Here is an 18,364-nt window from a genome sequence, read left to right as displayed (position 1 = left end):
ATTTTAAAATAAAAAAGGAGATAATTAATATATTAAGGTCAATGGCAAATGGCCCAATGCCACTGTACCATCTTAAGTGAAGCGGGATGTGCGGTACTTTATATACAGTGGGATTTGGCCAAACCCTAAAACGGGCAGTCAAATGACTAAACATATCAAGATTAGGGTTTGAAACTAATTACAACATGACGAGAACAATAAAAAAAAAAAAAGAAGAGTAATTGAGCTGGTGTTCATGCAGTACATCAAAGCATATGTTTTTTGAAGATAGAACACCCTAGCTTACAGAGAAGTTAATGGAGCTACAGATTTCCTTAGAACGAGGTCATAAAGAAGTTGTGAAGGACTGGCTTCAATTTCAGAGGCTTGCTAAAGAGGTTAAAGGATGTCTAGTTTTAGAAAAGAAAGATTAAACTGGAAGGTGTTGGAGGTTTGGGATGAGTTAATATTTCCTGTACATCAAAACATACGCTCGAGGATAGAACACATTTGCATGAAGGTTAATTGGAGCTGCATGCAGATAAACAAGATCTAATGGAGTTGTGAAGGAATGGCTTCAATTTCAGGGGCTTCCCAAAGAGGTTAAAAGGATGTCTAGTTTTAGAAAAAGTATATATCAGGTGTTAAATATAGCATTTGTTGTGTCTTCCGTTGGCAGACAACGAAATGGTTGAGCCTTAATTTGCACTAAATATAGTACGTTAGGCCTTCTGGTTCTTATATATATATGAGGGCATCATGTTATCATCCAAGCAAAGTTAAAAAAACAAACCATATTGAGGCTTTAACGAGTACGAATGGCAATGGTAAGGGGAGCATCTTTCTGCCTCTTGTTTTTCTCTTCTTTCTTGGTTTTGGAGAGCGTCCAAGGCAACCCCAACTACAAAGATGCCTTAGCAAAGTCCATATTGTTCTTCCAAGGCCAGAGGTCTGGGATGCTCCCCAAAACCCAGCAAATTACTTGGAGGTCCAGCTCTGGTTTATCTGATGGACAGCTTGCCAATGTATGTTGTTTGTCTACTATTTTGTTTTGATCCTGTCACGACTCATTAGAATTGAAAACTTCATTTCTTTACTATATTTTTTTTTTATACAAAATATTTTCTTTTCATTCTTAGGCAATATTCGACAGTGTGTTCATGCACTCCATTTTCGTTGTTTCTTTATTACCTCGATAATATTGAACCTAAACTGATACGATCACCCTTTTGTGTTAAATTTTATTTTGGTGTCATTTCCACCACTGACCTACTTATTGCATTCGTTATATACTTATATATGCCATGCAACTTCCTTTGACCATACGACAAAATAAGGTCATTTTGTACATAAGCCTATGTTCTATTGTCTTGCTGTCTCAAAAAGTGATAATAGTTTGAGCTTTTTTAATCAAGTTTTGTACCATTGGCAGGTGGATTTAACAGGAGGTTACTATGATGCCGGAGACAACGTTAAGTTCAATTTTCCAATGGCTTTCACGACCACCATGCTTTCATGGAGCACGCTCGAATATGGAAAGCGAATGGGCCCAGAATTACAAAACGCAAGGGCCTCAATCCGATGGGCAACAGACTACCTCCTAAAGTGTGCCACAGCCACACCCGGAAAGCTCTACGTTGGAGTTGGCGACCCGAATGCGGACCACAAGTGTTGGGCAAGGCCTGAGGACATGGACATGTCCCGCACCGTATATTGGGTCTCTCCTTCCAACCCTGGCTCCGACGTTGCCGCAGAGACTGCCGCTGCTTTAGCTGCTGCTTCCATGGTTTTCAAAAAAGTTGATCCAAAGTACTCAAGATTACTTTTGAACACTGCCAGAAATGTCTTTCAATTTGCAATGCAGTATCGTGGTGCTTATAGCGATTCACTTGGCTCTGCCGTCTGCCCATTTTATTGCTCATATTCTGGATATAAGGTACAATAAAGGACTCAAATATAATGTCTTTCTTTCGGCATACACTAGCTTTTACTTTGCAAAAGCATTCGTAATTGATAAATTTTACCAAGAAATTTTTTTTTGTCAAGTTGAACCAAGTAACATAAAAAAGCGTGCAAAATGTTCTCATGTAGTACAAACATCAGGTGGAAATAAACATAAGTTCAAAGTCTTGAGAGAGATTGTCTCTAAGAGAGCAGTTTTTATAGAAGTTGATCGATCGATTATTTCTCTTGTATAATTTTCAGGACGAACTGCTGTGGGGAGCTGCTTGGCTTCTAAGGGCTACCAACGATGTTTCTTACTTCAATATCTTGGAATCACTGGGAGCTGATGATGGAACCGATATGTTCAGCTGGGACAACAAATTGGCCGGTGCTCGTGTTCTTCTATCAAGGGTAAAATAGCTAATCATGTATTCTGATAGACAAAAATAAAAACACTACTAGATTTGCACAGAAATCTGCCAATTACGCGAGAAAATTAAGCCTTTTTTTTGGGCTCTTCATTCGCTTCCAACGAATTTGATTCAAGTAAAATCTCAGCATTGATCTCTATAAACGCTAAAAATTAGGTCAACGATCTTTGTAGTTTTCCCTTATTTAGACTTTTTAACAAGTTGACGTGGTGGTTACCTTCATACAGCAAGCCTTGCTTAGCAATGATAAGAACTTCGATCGATTCAAGCAACAAGCTGAAGATTTCATGTGCCGCATTTTGCCTAACTCTCCCTTCTCAAGTACAAAATATACACAAGGTAAAGTCATAATTCCATAGCTTCCTGATCTCCAGAATGAATTGGTATAATTCCACCATGCAGTAACACCACATCTAAATTGTTTTCCTATATAATTAATTGCACTGCAAAGGCCTCGTAACCTTAAATTTTGAAGGTTCCAGCTACAGCAGTTAAGTTTCCCAGAGCTTGGGTATCCTTTTCCTAACCCCTATGAATTGTGGGTTTCATTAGTAACCATCAATTTTTTGATGTGAAGGTGGGCTCATTTACAAGCTACCAGGAAGCAACCTTCAGTACGTTACATCCATTACATTCTTGCTCACGACTTATTCCAAGTACATGTCCGCCAAGAAACACACATTTAACTGTGGCAGCCTTTTGGTCACTCCGAGTTCACTAAAAAACCTTGCAAGGAAACAGGCAAGTCATTGAAGATGTTATGTTCTTGGAACAACTGATCCATATGGTCACTTTTCTTCTTATTCCTCTTTTCATTTTTTTCCTTTCGTCTAAACAGAATAACACATGGATATTGCAGGTTGACTATATATTAGGAGAGAACCCACTAAAACTATCGTACATGGTTGGATATGGGCAATCTTTTCCAAAGAGAATTCACCACAGAGGATCCTCATTGCCCTCATTGGCAAGCCATCCACAAAGCTTAGGTTGTGACGGCGGTTTTCAACCATACTTGCATTCATCAAACCCCAATCCGAACATCTTGACTGGAGCCATTGTTGGTGGTCCAAACCAAGACGATGGCTACCCGGATGAAAGAACTGACTACAGTCACGCGGAACCTGCCACATATATCAATGCTGCTATTGTTGGACCTCTAGCATTTTTTGCTGGGAGCCATACCGGTTGATGAGTATTTTCTTAAGACAGGAGTTGGTTCAGTATATGTCTGTATTTAACCCCAAACTAGGTATGTACCACCAAGAAATAGGTGGACCATGTAGTTGTGTTTGAATTCTCTCCGGGATAATCCCGTGTTTCCAATATGAACAAATTAAGTGTCAAAAAATGTAGTGCGACACAAAATAATAGGGAGATTTCAATTTGAAGCTTTATCCGCATGCTGGAGCATGAAAAATTTTATGTCTTCCTGAGAGCAGAGGTGGCGAGAAGAAAACTACTAAAAATGTACATAGCCTTTACCCACAAGGTCCCAACCATGGAACCATCACAATCATAACCATTCAGTCAACTGTCAAGTAAAGATAGAAGAAATTAAGAATAATCACAGCACTAGATTTCTCCAAAATGATAGCCCATGGCAGACATTCAAAATGCTCACTTCATTGAAGTCATAATTATCCAATAAAACTATTGCATAGAAACTACTGCAAGTAATTTTGCAGGCTAGAAAGGCTCTTACTCTAAGAACAAGATTCACAAATTCCCGTATCACATTCTCTCAGTCCGCAAGATTAGTCGATTGGGAAGGATCCAAACATTCGACACGACCAAAGTAAACCCACTTCATGTGCCATATTAATGACCTTAGAGACATCATATAACTTAACAATATAGACATTTACCAGGGGTGTTTAAATTATTCTCGTTTCTCCATTTTATTCTCATTCATTCCTTTTATTTGACGAAATTCTACTTGTGCCATACATATAAAGACATCAAAGAAAACACATAGTTAGCCAAGTGATTACAAACAAAGACCTTCAACCCAGTCTCTTAGAAGTCACAGATCTTAAATGGTCAAAATCTCAAGCATTGTTTTTTAACTGCCCCTGCCATACAAGACCACACAATTACACCTACTCGTTTGACCTTTCTCACATCCCATCAAACATCCTTTGATCTCTAATAGAATCCCCAACCCCCCGCGCGCGGGGGGATTCTAAACCATTAGTCATTTGGGTGAGGCTATCATGAAAAGTGGTTTTTACCCTTCTCACATCCCATCAACATCCTTTGATCTGTAATAGAAATACTCATTCCAAATGTCCAAAACCCCTATCGCCCTGCAGATGCACATGAAGGAAAGGGGGGGAAGAAAAAAGGAGGGGGGGGGAGGGAGGAGAGAGAGAGATAGAGAGGCGGGCAATTAAAAGATAAAAGGAAAGAAGTAAAAGTGACAGAATAGCATGCAAATAGAACCAATATCAGGTGCTACAAAAAGGTTTTAGAACCAATCACTAGGAAACATGGTAAAGAAATATTGGAGTCAAGAGCAACTTTAACTAGATGAAACTACAACACCAAAGAATAAACAAAGAACTACTCCCATTAAGTCTATGTTACAGAGAATAACAAACATGATGGGCACAACCTACGAATAAGGCTTAGGGCTAACACAAATTAACTTACTGGTTAACACATCTTCAACTATGCTTCACAACAACAGTGTCACTAATGCTGATTATATTATTAGAACGACTCACCAAGGTGGGAGTTCAATCTCTAACAATCTAATATGGTTAACTGTAAGATGGAAAATAGATTGGGTTACTTGTATCGTGGCGGCGAGACCTAAAATGGCTAATGCTATCCAATGTTGTCCCCAAAACTCTCCGACTGTATTCATAATTGTTGCCATTGAAATGGGATCCATATCCATTAGATTGATTAATTACACCAGGGGTGTTCGGCACTGTATTAAAAAGAAGCTCTTTTAGAACATGTACAATTACAACTTTTTGGGTGTAAGGAGAAGAAAATAAGGAATTAGAGAGAGGAAAAGAACATGTAACCTTGAGAAGGACTATCGTGGTAAGCTGAAAGTCTGCAATGTGCTGACAACTTCATGGAGTGCTGAGAAATTTCCATATCGTTAACTGGCACAGGGTGGGACCTTGGTTTATGAGATGAATTTGATGTGGGTGTGACCGCCATTGGAGGTGAGGGTTTGTCTTGCCCAGATATCTATTCACCAAGGAACAGATGTCATAATGAAAAGCATCAACCAAGCTTTGGTTTCGAACTTTGCAAACCCATATAGATTTGTATCTTTCAAATTTTCTATGTAAGTAGACCCAGTTTTTCAATATATTGCTGCAAATGCTATTCTACTACCAATCAATTAGAAGACTACTACTTGCACACATGCCTGCCATTTCATCAAGGGCACAAAATCAAACTAGTGATTCCTCAATCTGACTAGGTTAACTACAGAATACGTCTCCATCACATCAAGCCTCGTGTACTGATTGGATACAGGCTTGGTTAAAGTACAGCGAAAAGAACCCAGAACATAAAAGTGCTAGGGAACCTAAGATAGTAAACTAGACTGATACAGAACAATATCAATCCCAGAAGAATGACACTATGTAATGCAAAATGGCGTTCAAAAAATTACAGCAAGTGAAAGCCATAGGTAACAAGGACGTACCGCAAATTTCAGTGTTCGGCTGTAGAGTGTCACAAGGCCAGAGAAAAGCCTGACAGCATAGCCTGCAACCTCCTCAGTTTCATATTCTGCAAAAGCATAACCTTTGGGTTTATCTGTTTCCTTGTCTCGGGGAATGTACAAGTCGACCACCCGCCCTGCTTGAATCAAAATATCATACAAGACCCTATCACTCACCCTCTCATCCAGATTACCTGAGTACAAGCAAATAATATACAAGTCAGGAAAGAAAATTCTGCCTACGAATTAAAAAGGATGGCAACAGAAGCCAAATCTCAATAAACCACATCATAATATACTTATTTCAAATGAATGAAAGTATCAGGAAAGTATAAACAATGCAGGGAAAAAATAGGTCCACAAAAGATCCTTTATTGACTCAAATAGAGATAACTTGTCACGCGCACACAAGGGCTATAAATTCTCAACAAAGTTTCATCTCCAGGATCAAGATGTTTTAATGAAAATAGAAGATAATCATCTTCAGAGTCTTTAGTTTTTTGGAACTAGAAAACGAAAAACCCTCCAATAACAGGACCGTGGCCTAATTCGGCTGTTACAGGCTTCATTCCAGAAACTTCAGCACAAAATTCATAATCAACCTATAAATTTTCTCTTTAAATACCCAAAAATAAAAATTCCTCGGCTTTCTAGTCAACCGAACCAATCAACTTTATTTTCCAACCAAAATTACAGGTACCTAAAAAACTATCGGGTCCATTTGTTTCCAAAGAAATTTTCTCAAAAAAAAAAATCTTTATTCTTTGATTGTTCATATATCTCGAATTCTATGAAAAGAAAAAAGTATCTCATTCTCGCCTAATCAAAGATAGCGAAAAATAAATCGAAAGCGAAGAATGTTAAAGGAATTCTCTCGAACTTACCAACGTACACGGTGGAACCTGAGCTTCCGGACATGGTTGATGTACTCGAGACAAGAACGTGATGCGCAACCCTAATACGAAAGGACACTGTTCAGAGATGAGATCCAGCGAGAGACTGACTTCCGAGAATGATCCGTCAAACACGTTTGATCTTTTTATTGCAATAACCGACATTGGATAGTGGAATGATTTAAGTACAACGGTCCTTATCCTATTAAAGAGAGACACGTGGCTAGGATTATCATCGTGATGTCCCCGAATTATCATTGCGATCCCCGGTCACATATTAACTAAAATCGAAAGTATATAAAATTAAATTTATAAATTTACGTGAATTCAATTAAGTCGAATTAATTTATAAATTAATTTTTATATAATTATTTTATGATTAAAATATTTCTGTTATTCGTTTACCTCTATTTCTTAATCTATTGTTCATTTTGCTTATCAAAAACAAAAATCTAATGTTCATTTAATTTTCTAAGTATTATTTTGTAAGATGTTAATTGCTTTCATAATTATAATTTGATGGTTTATTAAATAAATTATTTGTAATAATATTTTCATCTGATAGCACTCATGAGTCATGACACCACATGCTAGGAACTAAAGTCATGACACCATTGCTTTCATAGTAAATGTTGATTGCTATAAGCAAAGGATTTCAAATTATAAGATATTCAAAATTTTAAAATATTAAAAAGTTCAGATTTGATAAATCTCTCGGCTTCTTTGTTTGTATTGAATAGTCCGATTTTGAGGGAAAAATATATAATATTATATACTCGTAATTGGGTTTATATTATATAAAAATTTTACTCAAACAAATATCAAATATTATAAGATCTACGTGTTATGTCTATTTATTTTTAATAAAACAATCCAACTGGAACCAAAATAATTGAAAATAGCCTCTATCCAAAACTATGAATGCATTTTACAGGCTGTTAAACATAATTTACTAATTAAAAGTTTGAGTCCAAAATAAAATGAAGAAATCATAAATTTAGGTTGTGTTTGGATGTTGAAATGAGTTGAGTTAAGTTAAGTTGAGTTGAAATGATAAAATATTATTAGAATATTATTTTTTAATATTATTATTATTTTGAGATTTGAAAAAATTGAATTGTTTATTATATTTTGTGTTGGAATTTGAAAAAGTTGTAATGATGAGTTGAGATGAGTTGAGAGGAGTTAAGGAACCAAACGAAATAGTGGTGTGTTTTTCACGTTTTGATACGGAAAAAAACATTTATGTCTTCTAATTATAATTTTTATTTCACGTACATCAAATTATTATAAGTGAAGAAAAATAAATTACACCAAATCATTTTGAGTTAAATGGAAATGAGTTGAGTTATTTATAAATAGTAATGAGTTGATATAGTAGAGTGAGTTCTATGAAGTACAATTAAGATGAGTTTTTTATGTATTTGAATGTTAAAGAATAATTTAAATGTATTTATGAGAAGTTGAAAAGATTGTGAATTCTGCATATAAAAATATGTTGAGTTGAAAAAAAATTATAGATCTTACGTATAAAGAGATTTCAAATTAAGATAAATTTAATAATTTAAGGAATGAGCGTTTAGAAATCAGACTTTAACTTAAAATCTAAACGGGACTTAATCATATGAGCTACTCTCTTTCTTACAATATACAACAAACTCGGAGTGATGGTCTTGGCAGCAAAAGATTGTATTAACATGATTCATGAACGATATATCGTATGACACGTCTTCCAAGCGTGTAAAAAAAAAAAGAGAAGAAAATCCAGTGACATTTCGCGTGGCCTCCGTGGCTCTCTGTCTACTCGATAGAAGCGTGTTGCGGGAGATCTCGACCTTTTATCGTGATACTTCTACCACCCATGCCCATGGGACATGGATCGTTCTTGCTTACTTAGGAGTAAAAACAAATCCACTTAAAAAAGAAAAAAGTGAACGCAGAAGTGAACATGGGGGGGGGGGGAGCTAGATTGTGCTGAAGGTTACTGAATTTCATTCAAGTATATATTATCTTATAAGATACGAAAATAAGTCAATAATAACAATCTTGGAAGAGATGGTGGGACATGATGTATGTCGAGGGAATTGGTGGATGTGCGCGTCGACGAGGCAGAGTGGGAGACCAATCACCAGTGGACTCGCCGTCAGCCAGCATCGCCCCTAGCGTGGCGTTTCTTTATTTGTGCCAACGCTGCAGCACATGAGAGCGATTGACCTCCCTCTATAATTATTTGAAAACTTTTTTTTAAAACGTCGACATAAATGACAAAATCCAATCCAAAAACCAGAGGGATTCGGAATTCCCTTTGTAAATCGCAGGGGGAGAGAGAGAGAGAGAGAGAGAGAGAGAGAGATTAACTAGTAGTAAAAGTAAAGAATAGTGTAACAACAGACATTCGGTGGAAAGAAATAGGAATCAGGAAGCCGTTACTGGAGAAAGCGACAAGGAAGAGGAAGAAGAGGAATTGACGAGTATAAAAAACGGCGAGTGGGAGGAGGAATGAAGATTACATATGCCCAAACCACAAGGCAACGCGGAGACAAATAGAATCGCCTTTCGTTAAGCCTTGTACAAGACGCTGATTCTGCCTTCTCCGATCTCCATCCTTCTCCAAATTTAAATATTCATATCCCAGTTTCTTTTCGTTGTTCACAATCCTCTGTTGGAGCCAAACCAAGCCGAAAAAAAACAAAAAACAAAACCGAGGTGATTTGAATTTGAATCTCACTGTTACTGTGTACCCATCTATTTTACTTCGTTTTAATCAATTTTTTTTCTTGATTATGTTTGTATTAGATCTAAGAGTAATTCGATATATGTGCTCGAGCTGAGTCGCCCACCGAGATCTCCTTTCTATTTCTCTATATATGGGTTCCTGTTCTAATCTACCTATATATTGCATGTATGTTTGTTTTTTTGGTGCTCCGTCTTTCTTTAGATAATGAAAAGATCAACTCAGTTAAGGGAAGTAATTGGGTACGTGTTCTGAACCAATCGAGTGTTCTTTCTTTAACGTGTTTATATGGGTGGATATGCTGTATTCGAAAATTTTGAATTTTGTTCTGCCGTATTTTTGTCATTTTATTTAGGTTTTCTCTACAACCAATCGAGTCTGAAGGAATGCAATCTCATTGGTTGTGGCCTGTGCTTGAATTTAGTCGAGAAAACTGGTTAGGTGTTGTCTCTTTCAGTTTTCACCATCGGTTCGGGTGAGATAGTATTTCTTCTGAACCAAGCGTGATTTTGCCTCACTACAAAGATGGAATACTAATCGAACAATTCCCTTTGTAATTACTAAGCATCTGTATATATACGAGGAGTCCTGATTTTGAAGCTATTTATTATGGTCTTCCATGGAAGAATGCCCATTGTCGCTTCAAAACGTGGAAGCAATGCTGCTCTAAACATTAAAATGGATACATTTGCGTGTATTTGAAAATCGTATAAAGTTATTTAGCTGAATCTACAAGCTAAATGCTATTTTGTTTAATTCAAAGGTAAAATTTACGAATTACAGCCATTAAACCTGGATCGTAGCTTCATTTACAACCAATACAGCTCATTTAAATGTTTTTCTTTTGATTCTGTTCATATTTATGTTGTATCATTTTATTTGTTAGAATTTGTGTAAATATTGAAACAAAAGAAGGTTTCTGTATTATGTGGTGCAGGGGATCTCCTGTTTTCTTTAATTGTTCACTTGTCAGCATTGGACCGGATTGATGAGTGATGCAGAGGTCACGTAGAGCTATTCTTCAAAGAAGAGCTTTGGAGAAGGCTATAAGTGGAAGAACTAGATTGTACAAGGTTTCTCTTTCTTTGGTGTTTGTTTTGTGGGGGCTTGTCTTCCTTTTTAGCTTATGGATCAGTCACGGCCATGGTTATAGAGGTAAGCTTCTTAAACTATATTTTCTTTATACTTAGGGTAATAGTAGAGGCCTTTCAGTGTTTCTTCCTGTTTTCTGGTTAGAACTTAGAACGGTATTCCTATGCTTAGCATAAGCGTATTAACCATATTTGGCAATCTAAAGTCTACTTTCTTTCTAGCTCCTTGGCTATGCCCATGATCTATCATTTTGGACTGAGTAGCCTCCTCTTGATTACTTTTACTGGAAACATCGACCTGATTGCCAAAATTTAGCCTTTAGCCTACTTCTTCGAATCTATTTATTCATGTTATGCTATTTGCTATGTGCTGCTTCTTTGAGTCTATTACTAATAAGCTAGGGCTCTGTTGAGAACCTAAGCAAGCTGCGTTTTTAATCTGATTCAATATCAATTCATGGCTGGTACTTGGGGAATACCAAGAACCAATCATTTTTTAATTGTATCTTTGAGTTAAAGTTTGCCTTTCAAAAGAAAATTTGACACTATGAGCAGTGCTTTTTTTTTTCGTATCATCATTTTTTTAAAGCAGATTAACAGCTAGATATAAACTTTAGAACATAATAGACTGAAGAAATTGATAACTAGAGGCAAATACGACAGCAATTATGGCAATAGCCTAGATGAAAAGGAAAAAGCAGCCCAGAATTTGGAAAACCAAATCAATAAAAATAGGAGGCTAAATGGAGAAGATTCTTTGACGGCAACTAATAGCTCAATTGGTGCAGATGCAGTGAGACTTCCAATAATATTTGATAGGACCGAGTTTTATTCTAGTTCTTTCTTTTCGTTCTTCAATTCTTAAACTGTTGCCGTGGAGAACATTTTTTTTTTCCAATTTCTTTGTTTCTTTTCATTATCCTGTCATGCAGTTGCAAGTGTCATTTCTTGTTGTGTATTGTTATAGAAATTTTAAATGGTTGTGTATATGAGATTTTTAGAAGTTACACACATATATAGTGCTATTGACTGTGTCAAAGATGCAAAACCATTCCATAGCGCACATTTCTCTTATCTTAGTTTACAGCCATACTTTTGCAGAGTAATAGGTCGGGCATATTTTCTTGCTTACTACTTCCTGTTATTTGCATGTAACAGAAAGTAGGTAGCAATAAAGTGGAATTTAGCATGGGTGTATTTTCCTCTTCCCAATCCACCAAAAAAGGGAGATGGTCCTTTAGGTTAGAGCTACTTCACTTTCGGTGTTCGATGTTTCCTTTGAACTAATACCCAAAGATTCCCTGTAACTGGGCGAATATTTGTAATTGTTAAGGATGCACCCATCTTTAGTATTATTTTCAACAATGCATTAAATTTTGGGAAGTACTACATTCATGACTTCTTATTAGCTGATCTCTCTAATTTCTTTCGGCTTAGATGAACCTGCTGTAATTCTGGCTGGCACATCAACTTGGGATGAAGCTAAGGTGGGATGTAATGACTCAGATACTACAGATAATCATCCACCAACGGAGGCTTTGTGTACAAATGCTGCTGAAACCAGAGGGTATGGTAGTAAATCAGTTGCTGATGATGACAGCACAAATTATGTCTCAGTTGAAGTGAGTAGAAATGATGTCTCAACTGTTGGAGAGCAACCTGCAGTGGAGAACTCCCTTTCTGCTCTGAAATCGGAAAATGATGCTCCAAAGAATGATCGTCTCTCTCACACTGTACCACTTGGTCTTGATGAATTCAAAAGCAGAGCCTTTAGTTCTGTAAGTAAATCTGGATCCGGTCAGGCTGGAAACGTAATACACAGAGTTGAGCCTGGTGGTGCTGAGTACAATTATGCTTCAGCATCAAAGGGGGCAAAGATTTTGGCATTTAACAAGGAAGCCAAGGGTGCCTCTAATATCTTAGGTAGAGATAAGGACAAGTATCTTCGGAATCCCTGTTCTGTGGATGAGAAATTTGCCATTATAGAGCTTTCAGAAGAAATCTTAGTAGATACAATTGAAATAGCTAATTTTGAGCACCACTCTTCTAATTTGAAGGACTTTGAGTTGCTTGGCGGTTTGGTTTATCCAACAGATGAATGGGTCAAACTCGGGAATTTCACTGCTTCAAACGTTAAGCATGCACAGAGGTTTGTTCTTCAGGAGCCAAAATGGGTAAGATACCTAAAGTTGAATCTTTTGAGCCACTATGGTTCAGAATTCTATTGTACATTGAGTTTTGTTGAAGTTTATGGTGTGGATGCTGTTGAAAGAATGCTGGAAGATTTGATATCTGCTCAAGATAAAAAATTGTATGTGACTGAGGAAGGAACTGGTGACAAAAAGGAACTACCCTCCCAGCCAGAGCCCACAGAGAGTGTTGACCTTGATCAAGATATCACAGAAACTGAAATTACTTCTGCACATGAAACTGTAAAAACGAACGGGCCTGATCCAGTAGAAGAGATGCGTCACCAACAAGTTGGCAGGATGCCGGGGGATACGGTTCTCAAGATATTGATGCAGAAAGTGCATTCACTGGATTTAAATTTATCAGTTTTGGAGCAGTTTTTGGAGGAATTGGTTTCCAGATATGGCAATATTTTCAAAGATATCAAGGAAGATATAGGAGAGAAAGATGTAATTTTAGAAAGGATCAGAGAGGACATACGGAATCTTCTTGAAAATCAGGAAGTCATTGTATGTGATACTCTTTCCTTTTAGAATCTGGTTTCATGTTACCACTATTGTGTTTGGGAAAATGATAAACCTACAACTAGTCTACAACTATTTTACAACTCTATTTAAAATGAAGGGTAATTATGTAAAATTGAAAATATTTTTTAATGAAGTGGCACAATTACATTAGTTGATTTGAAGTGAGTTGTAAAAGAGTTGTAGGAGTATCATTATCCTTGTGTTTGTATATACATCAAGATCAATTTTGGTGTTATCATTATTTGTGTGATTAATTTTGTAATGGTTTGTTTTAATTGCAGGCTAAAGATGTTGATGATTTTATTTCTTGGAGGTCCCTTGTTTCATTGCAATTGGATAATTTACTCAGGGACAATGCTGTTCTCAGGTAGAATACGTTTTCTAGTCAAATTATTATCTTTTTTTTCAAAATACCTTAGGCAAACACATTCTACAGCTCCTGATCTTAGGATCTGTTTCTGTTTCTGGGTGGGTTTCTTTGGGTTTTGACTTGGTCGGATAAGGAAGAAAATATAGTGCAATAGGGCAAAGCTGCTGCTTGTTTAGTGTTCTCGTTTCTATCAACTCTGGCACAAGTTAGGATTTTCCTTGTGTGTGGGTTGGGATAGCCTCCCATTCCACCTAACTAGATAGCTAGAAGGTAAAGACCCAGATACGATACTGGATCAGAGCTGAAATGTCCCATGAGTCTGGCAGAGAGGTAATTGGACTTGAATCTTTTTGATCGGTAAAGAAGAACTTTATTGACGAGAGAAGTAGGCATAGCCAAAGAGGGGCGATTGAACTCAAATTTGAGATGGACAATTTTGGTTGGCAAAAGGAGGTGAAAAATTGGGGACTGCTCATGCAAGCCCCCAATTTGGGTAATATATATATTTATATATATATATAGCATTATACATTGGTTAGAAGTGTAAATTAAAAAATACTACTGGTTTATCAAATTGTTTTTTATGGTGGGCTGCTTATCTAGTGTATGGGTATATGCAAGAGCTGATAAATGCTATTCATTTGCAGATCTCAGGTTGATGAGGTCAAGGAGAATCAGTTTTCAATGGAGAATAAGGGTATTGTGATATTTGTTGTATGTTTAATTTTTTCAGTTCTAGCTCTTGTGAGACTATTTCTAGATCTGGCGGTAAGTGTTTATATGGCATTGAGTGTTCATAGAACAAATGAGTCCGGGAAATTTTGTTGGATGAACTCGCCCTGGCTGTTCTTGCTATTGAGCTGTAGCACTATTATCTTCATACTATCAATATAAAACACATCTTTGAGTTACCCAGTGAATGATTTTTATTTATTGCCCCTCAGTGTGCACGTGGCTTTGCTTCATAAGACTTCACCATACTGGTTATTTCCTCCGTGGGTGGGTTTTGCGGCAAGTTTTGTCGCTTTTTTCGAAGATACTGTACAGAATGGTGTCCATTCTCTATTACGGAACAGACTTTAATCTTGTTTTGGAAAAGATCGACACAAATATAATATTGTTCATTGTTGTGTATTAAGACTATTAATTATTCGTAGAGTACTGCTATTCTAATTTTTTATTTGTGTCGATCTTTTCCAAAATCTGATTTTTTTTATTTTTTTATTTTCCCCCTAATTTTAAGACATTTTGGGATGGTATGCATGCATGCGTCCAATTTACAGCCATACATCTGATAATAACATGTAAATTGCCATATATAATTCGATTGTTCTTGTTATATAATGGAAATAATCTATTATTTAATGCTAATAATCTTTCCGAAACGAATGCCATTTATAAGATTTCTTTACCATTTTGTACTAAAGACACGATATTTTCCGAAATTTGATTCTTATTTTTCCCCAATTTTCAGAGATGTTAGGATACTATGCATATTGCTTTAATTTAACAGCCCTAAATTGCTATCGAAAAAAAAAAACGGCCATAAATTGAATAAATGCGAATTGCAACAGTTCGATTGTTGCTGTCTTAGTAAAAATAGTCCAATATTAATTGTGCTATTATTATTATTATTATTCTCGTAAACATTTTACTCCACGTAAACATTTTAATATATATGATCAATAAAAAAATGACAGGTTTAAAAAAATAAATAAATAATTCAGCCTCTCTCCGGGGACCGTATTGCAACTTTCATCCCAAAATTTCCATCTCATCTTATCTATTTCTCAAATATAATTCAAATATAACTTTTCAAATTAATCATTACAATTTTTCAAAACTTTCAAACAAAAAATATAAAACAATTCAACTTTTTTAAATTCTCAAATAAAAATAATATTATAAAACTATATTCTATTAATATTTTAACTTTATAATATTTTATATTCAATTTTTTCTCTTATTTTTTAAAATTTTAAAAATATTCAACGCAAACTATATTATTATTATTTATAAAATTTTTATCTCATTTCACTCCGCTTCAGACAGTCAAAAGTTTTGCAAAACGTTTAAGGTAATAAAGAGTCAAAATACAAACTAAAACTGTCGATAATACCAAATAGGAAACACTGGTTAATGGTTATTATTGGAAGAAGATCCATACTCGGGATTTTCTTTTTTTAATCTTATTTGCCATACTGGGGATTAACAAACCTTACTCTCGACGAAGCTTTGCATGCAAGAACCCCAAAAGAAAAGAAAAAAAAAGAAAAGAAAAGAGCAAAGCAGCATATAAAATATCTTCGTGGCTAGCATTCAATGCTCATAACCATGCAAGTTGCGATGAGCAAAAAAGGAATGATCCTTTCCTTGAAGAAATGAATCCCTAGCAGACGATCCTTCTGTGTCATTCACAGAACAAAGGGTACAGTGTATACAGAGAAATGCCATCTTCTGACAAGCGGACTTTCTGTTCATTCTACCGACCGTACTCTTCTTTAATATTTTTGGTTTTATTTTTTGTGCTAGCCTTGGTTGTTATGATCTCAGTGATACAGTGCACACTTGGTGATGAGAGGTCTTCTGAATTTTTCAAAACTCCAGATTCTCCGTATGGTTCTTCCTCCTCCCTCCCTCAAACCGTAAGTCTTGTTTAAGAAACACATATATTCGCTTAGTTTCTATGTTGATATACTCGGTTTTCTATTTAATTTTTGTCTTGGTTGTTGGGTTACAAGGGAGAAAAGCAAGACAGAATAGAAAAGAAGAAAGAATCAGATAAAATCAACGTGACTACAAGGAAAAGCAGAGTAAAGAGACAATACAGTACGTTAGAGAAAATTGAAGCAAGTTTGGGTAGAGCCAGGTCGGCCATTAAAGAGGCTGGTCGAACCCACAATCTGACATCAACCCATGATGATCCTGGCTATGTTCCTCGAGGTCCAGTATATAGGAATGCAAATGCTTTTCACAGGTACCATTCGATTCATCATTACTGAAATTTTTTTTGTTATGGTACTTGGTTCATTAAAAGAGAGAAAAAAAATGTAGGAGTTATTTAGAGATGGAAAGGATTTTCAAAATATATGTATATGAAGAAGGAGAGCAACCATTGTTTCATTATGGTCCATGCAAGAGTATATATTCCACCGAGGGAAGCTTCATTCATGCTATGGAAATGGAGAATATTTATAGAACCAAAGACCCCAATAAAGCACATGTATATTTCATGCCATTTAGTGTGGTGGAGATGGTTAAGTATCTTTTCGTGCTCAATTCCCATGATATGGATCCCATTGGAGCTACTGTTGCTGACTATGTCAACGTCATTTCCAAGACACATCCCTATTGGAATCGAAGCCTTGGTGCCGATCATGTCATGCTCTCTTGCCATGATTGGGTAAGCAATATCTCTCTCTCTCTCTCTCTCTCTTCCCCTCCTTGTTCATTATTTTGGCTTTGATTAAAAACGTGTCTTATTTGAGTTGCCTATCTCCTTGGTAAAAACATTTTAAAGTAATATAAAGTAATAGTAAAAAAACTAGTAGCATGGTATAAGTACGACCAAAATTATAGTGAAATTAATGCTCTATATAACTTTGCTAGATGCCTTTTGCTAATTTTATAGGGGCCTTATGCATCTTCATATACTCCTCACCTATACAACATGTCCATTAGAGTATTGTGTAATGCAAATACTTCCGAAGGATTTGTTCCTTCTAGAGACGTTTCATATCCAGAAATCCATCTCCTAACAGGGGAAGTTAGGGGGCTTCTTGGCGGCCCCTCTCCATCTCGCCGATCCATTCTAGCCTTCTTTGCAGGCGGTCGACATGGCCACATTAGACCTATACTGTTGAAACATTGGGAAGAAAAAGATGAAGATGTGCTAGTATATGAGCGTCTTCCCAAGCCACTGAACTATAACTCGATGTTGCAGAAGAGTAAGTACTGCCTATGCCCAAGCGGGTTTGAAGTAGCAAGCCCAAGAGTTGTGGAGGCAATCTATGCAGAGTGTGTTCCGGTGCTGATTTCGGATGGCTATATTCCCCCTTTCAGCGATGTTCTAAACTGGGAGTTATTTTCTATCCAGGTGAAAGTGAAGGACATTGCCAATATCAAAGACATACTTACGACCATCTCTGAAAATCAGTACAGAAGACTGCAAAGGAGGGTGAAGCAGGTGCAAAGACACTTCGTAGTGAATGGACCTCCAAAGAGATTTGACATCTTTCACATGACTGTTCACTCAATTTGGCTTAGGAGGTTGAACATCCGCTTGAAGGGATTAGGCTCACCATTGACCATCATATAAATCTTCTATCTACAAGACTCTGGAAATTTTTTCTGATGCTGGGATAATTTTTGGTGAGTCTCCGAGTAAACTAGTCAGAGTAAAACACAGGAAAAAAAAAACTACTTTTCCTCGCTTTTGCCTTTTGACAAGCACATTGACTTTGTCGAATAGATCAGTTCCTTTTTTTTTTTTTTTTTTATTGGGAGAGGGG

The 18,364-nt window shown here is 36.4% G+C and overlaps 4 protein-coding genes across 6 annotated transcripts; 3 read left to right on the top strand and 1 right to left on the bottom strand.

Moving 5' to 3' along the window:
* The first annotated feature begins 750 nt into the window (after positions 1-750).
* On the top strand, positions 751-4,705 carry LOC109001400 (endoglucanase 9-like). The gene is made up of 6 exons (XM_018978655.2): positions 751-1,004; positions 1,412-1,915; positions 2,185-2,334; positions 2,582-2,693; positions 2,932-3,095; positions 3,214-4,705. Exons 1-6 carry the CDS (start codon positions 798-800, stop codon positions 3,544-3,546), a joined length of 1,470 nt encoding a protein of 489 aa, XP_018834200.1. The 5' UTR covers positions 751-797; the 3' UTR covers positions 3,547-4,705.
* A 104-nt stretch (positions 4,706-4,809) lies between these two features.
* Positions 4,810-7,119, bottom strand: LOC109001401 (RNA-binding protein 7). The gene is made up of 4 exons (XM_018978656.2): positions 6,933-7,119; positions 6,031-6,242; positions 5,393-5,564; positions 4,810-5,292 (listed from the first exon to the last, which is right to left on the bottom strand). The coding sequence occupies exons 1-4, from the start codon at positions 6,964-6,966 to the stop codon at positions 5,120-5,122; spliced, it is 591 nt and encodes a 196-aa protein (XP_018834201.1). The 5' UTR covers positions 6,967-7,119; the 3' UTR covers positions 4,810-5,119.
* Positions 7,120-9,176: 2,057 nt separating this feature from the next.
* On the top strand, positions 9,177-14,791 carry LOC109001396 (SUN domain-containing protein 4). Of its 3 annotated transcripts, none has more exons than XM_018978649.2 (5): positions 9,177-9,647; positions 10,613-10,830; positions 12,204-13,465; positions 13,765-13,850; positions 14,501-14,791. In XM_018978649.2, exons 2-5 carry the CDS (start codon positions 10,671-10,673, stop codon positions 14,745-14,747), a joined length of 1,755 nt encoding a protein of 584 aa, XP_018834194.1. In that variant the 5' UTR covers positions 9,177-9,647; positions 10,613-10,670; the 3' UTR covers positions 14,748-14,791. The 3 variants fall into 3 exon arrangements, with proteins under 3 accessions (XP_018834194.1, XP_018834197.1, XP_018834195.1); XM_018978652.2 differs by lacking the exon at positions 9,177-9,647 and adding an exon at positions 9,885-9,917; XM_018978650.2 differs by lacking the exon at positions 9,177-9,647 and adding an exon at positions 9,936-10,438.
* Positions 14,792-16,300: 1,509 nt separating this feature from the next.
* On the top strand, positions 16,301-18,241 carry LOC109001265 (probable glycosyltransferase At5g03795). Its single transcript, XM_018978466.2, has 4 exons — positions 16,301-16,498; positions 16,595-16,830; positions 16,908-17,256; positions 17,485-18,241. The coding sequence occupies exons 1-4, from the start codon at positions 16,301-16,303 to the stop codon at positions 18,169-18,171; spliced, it is 1,470 nt and encodes a 489-aa protein (XP_018834011.1). The 3' UTR covers positions 18,172-18,241.
* The last annotated feature ends 123 nt before the right edge of the window (positions 18,242-18,364 follow it).

This window comes from Juglans regia, chromosome 1 (assembly GCF_001411555.2).
Source record: "Juglans regia cultivar Chandler chromosome 1, Walnut 2.0, whole genome shotgun sequence".
In the NCBI taxonomy this organism is placed as follows: Eukaryota; Viridiplantae; Streptophyta; class Magnoliopsida; order Fagales; family Juglandaceae; genus Juglans; species Juglans regia.
The sequence above is the reverse complement of the archived record's forward strand: the minus strand, read 5'-3'. Positions and strand labels throughout refer to the sequence as shown.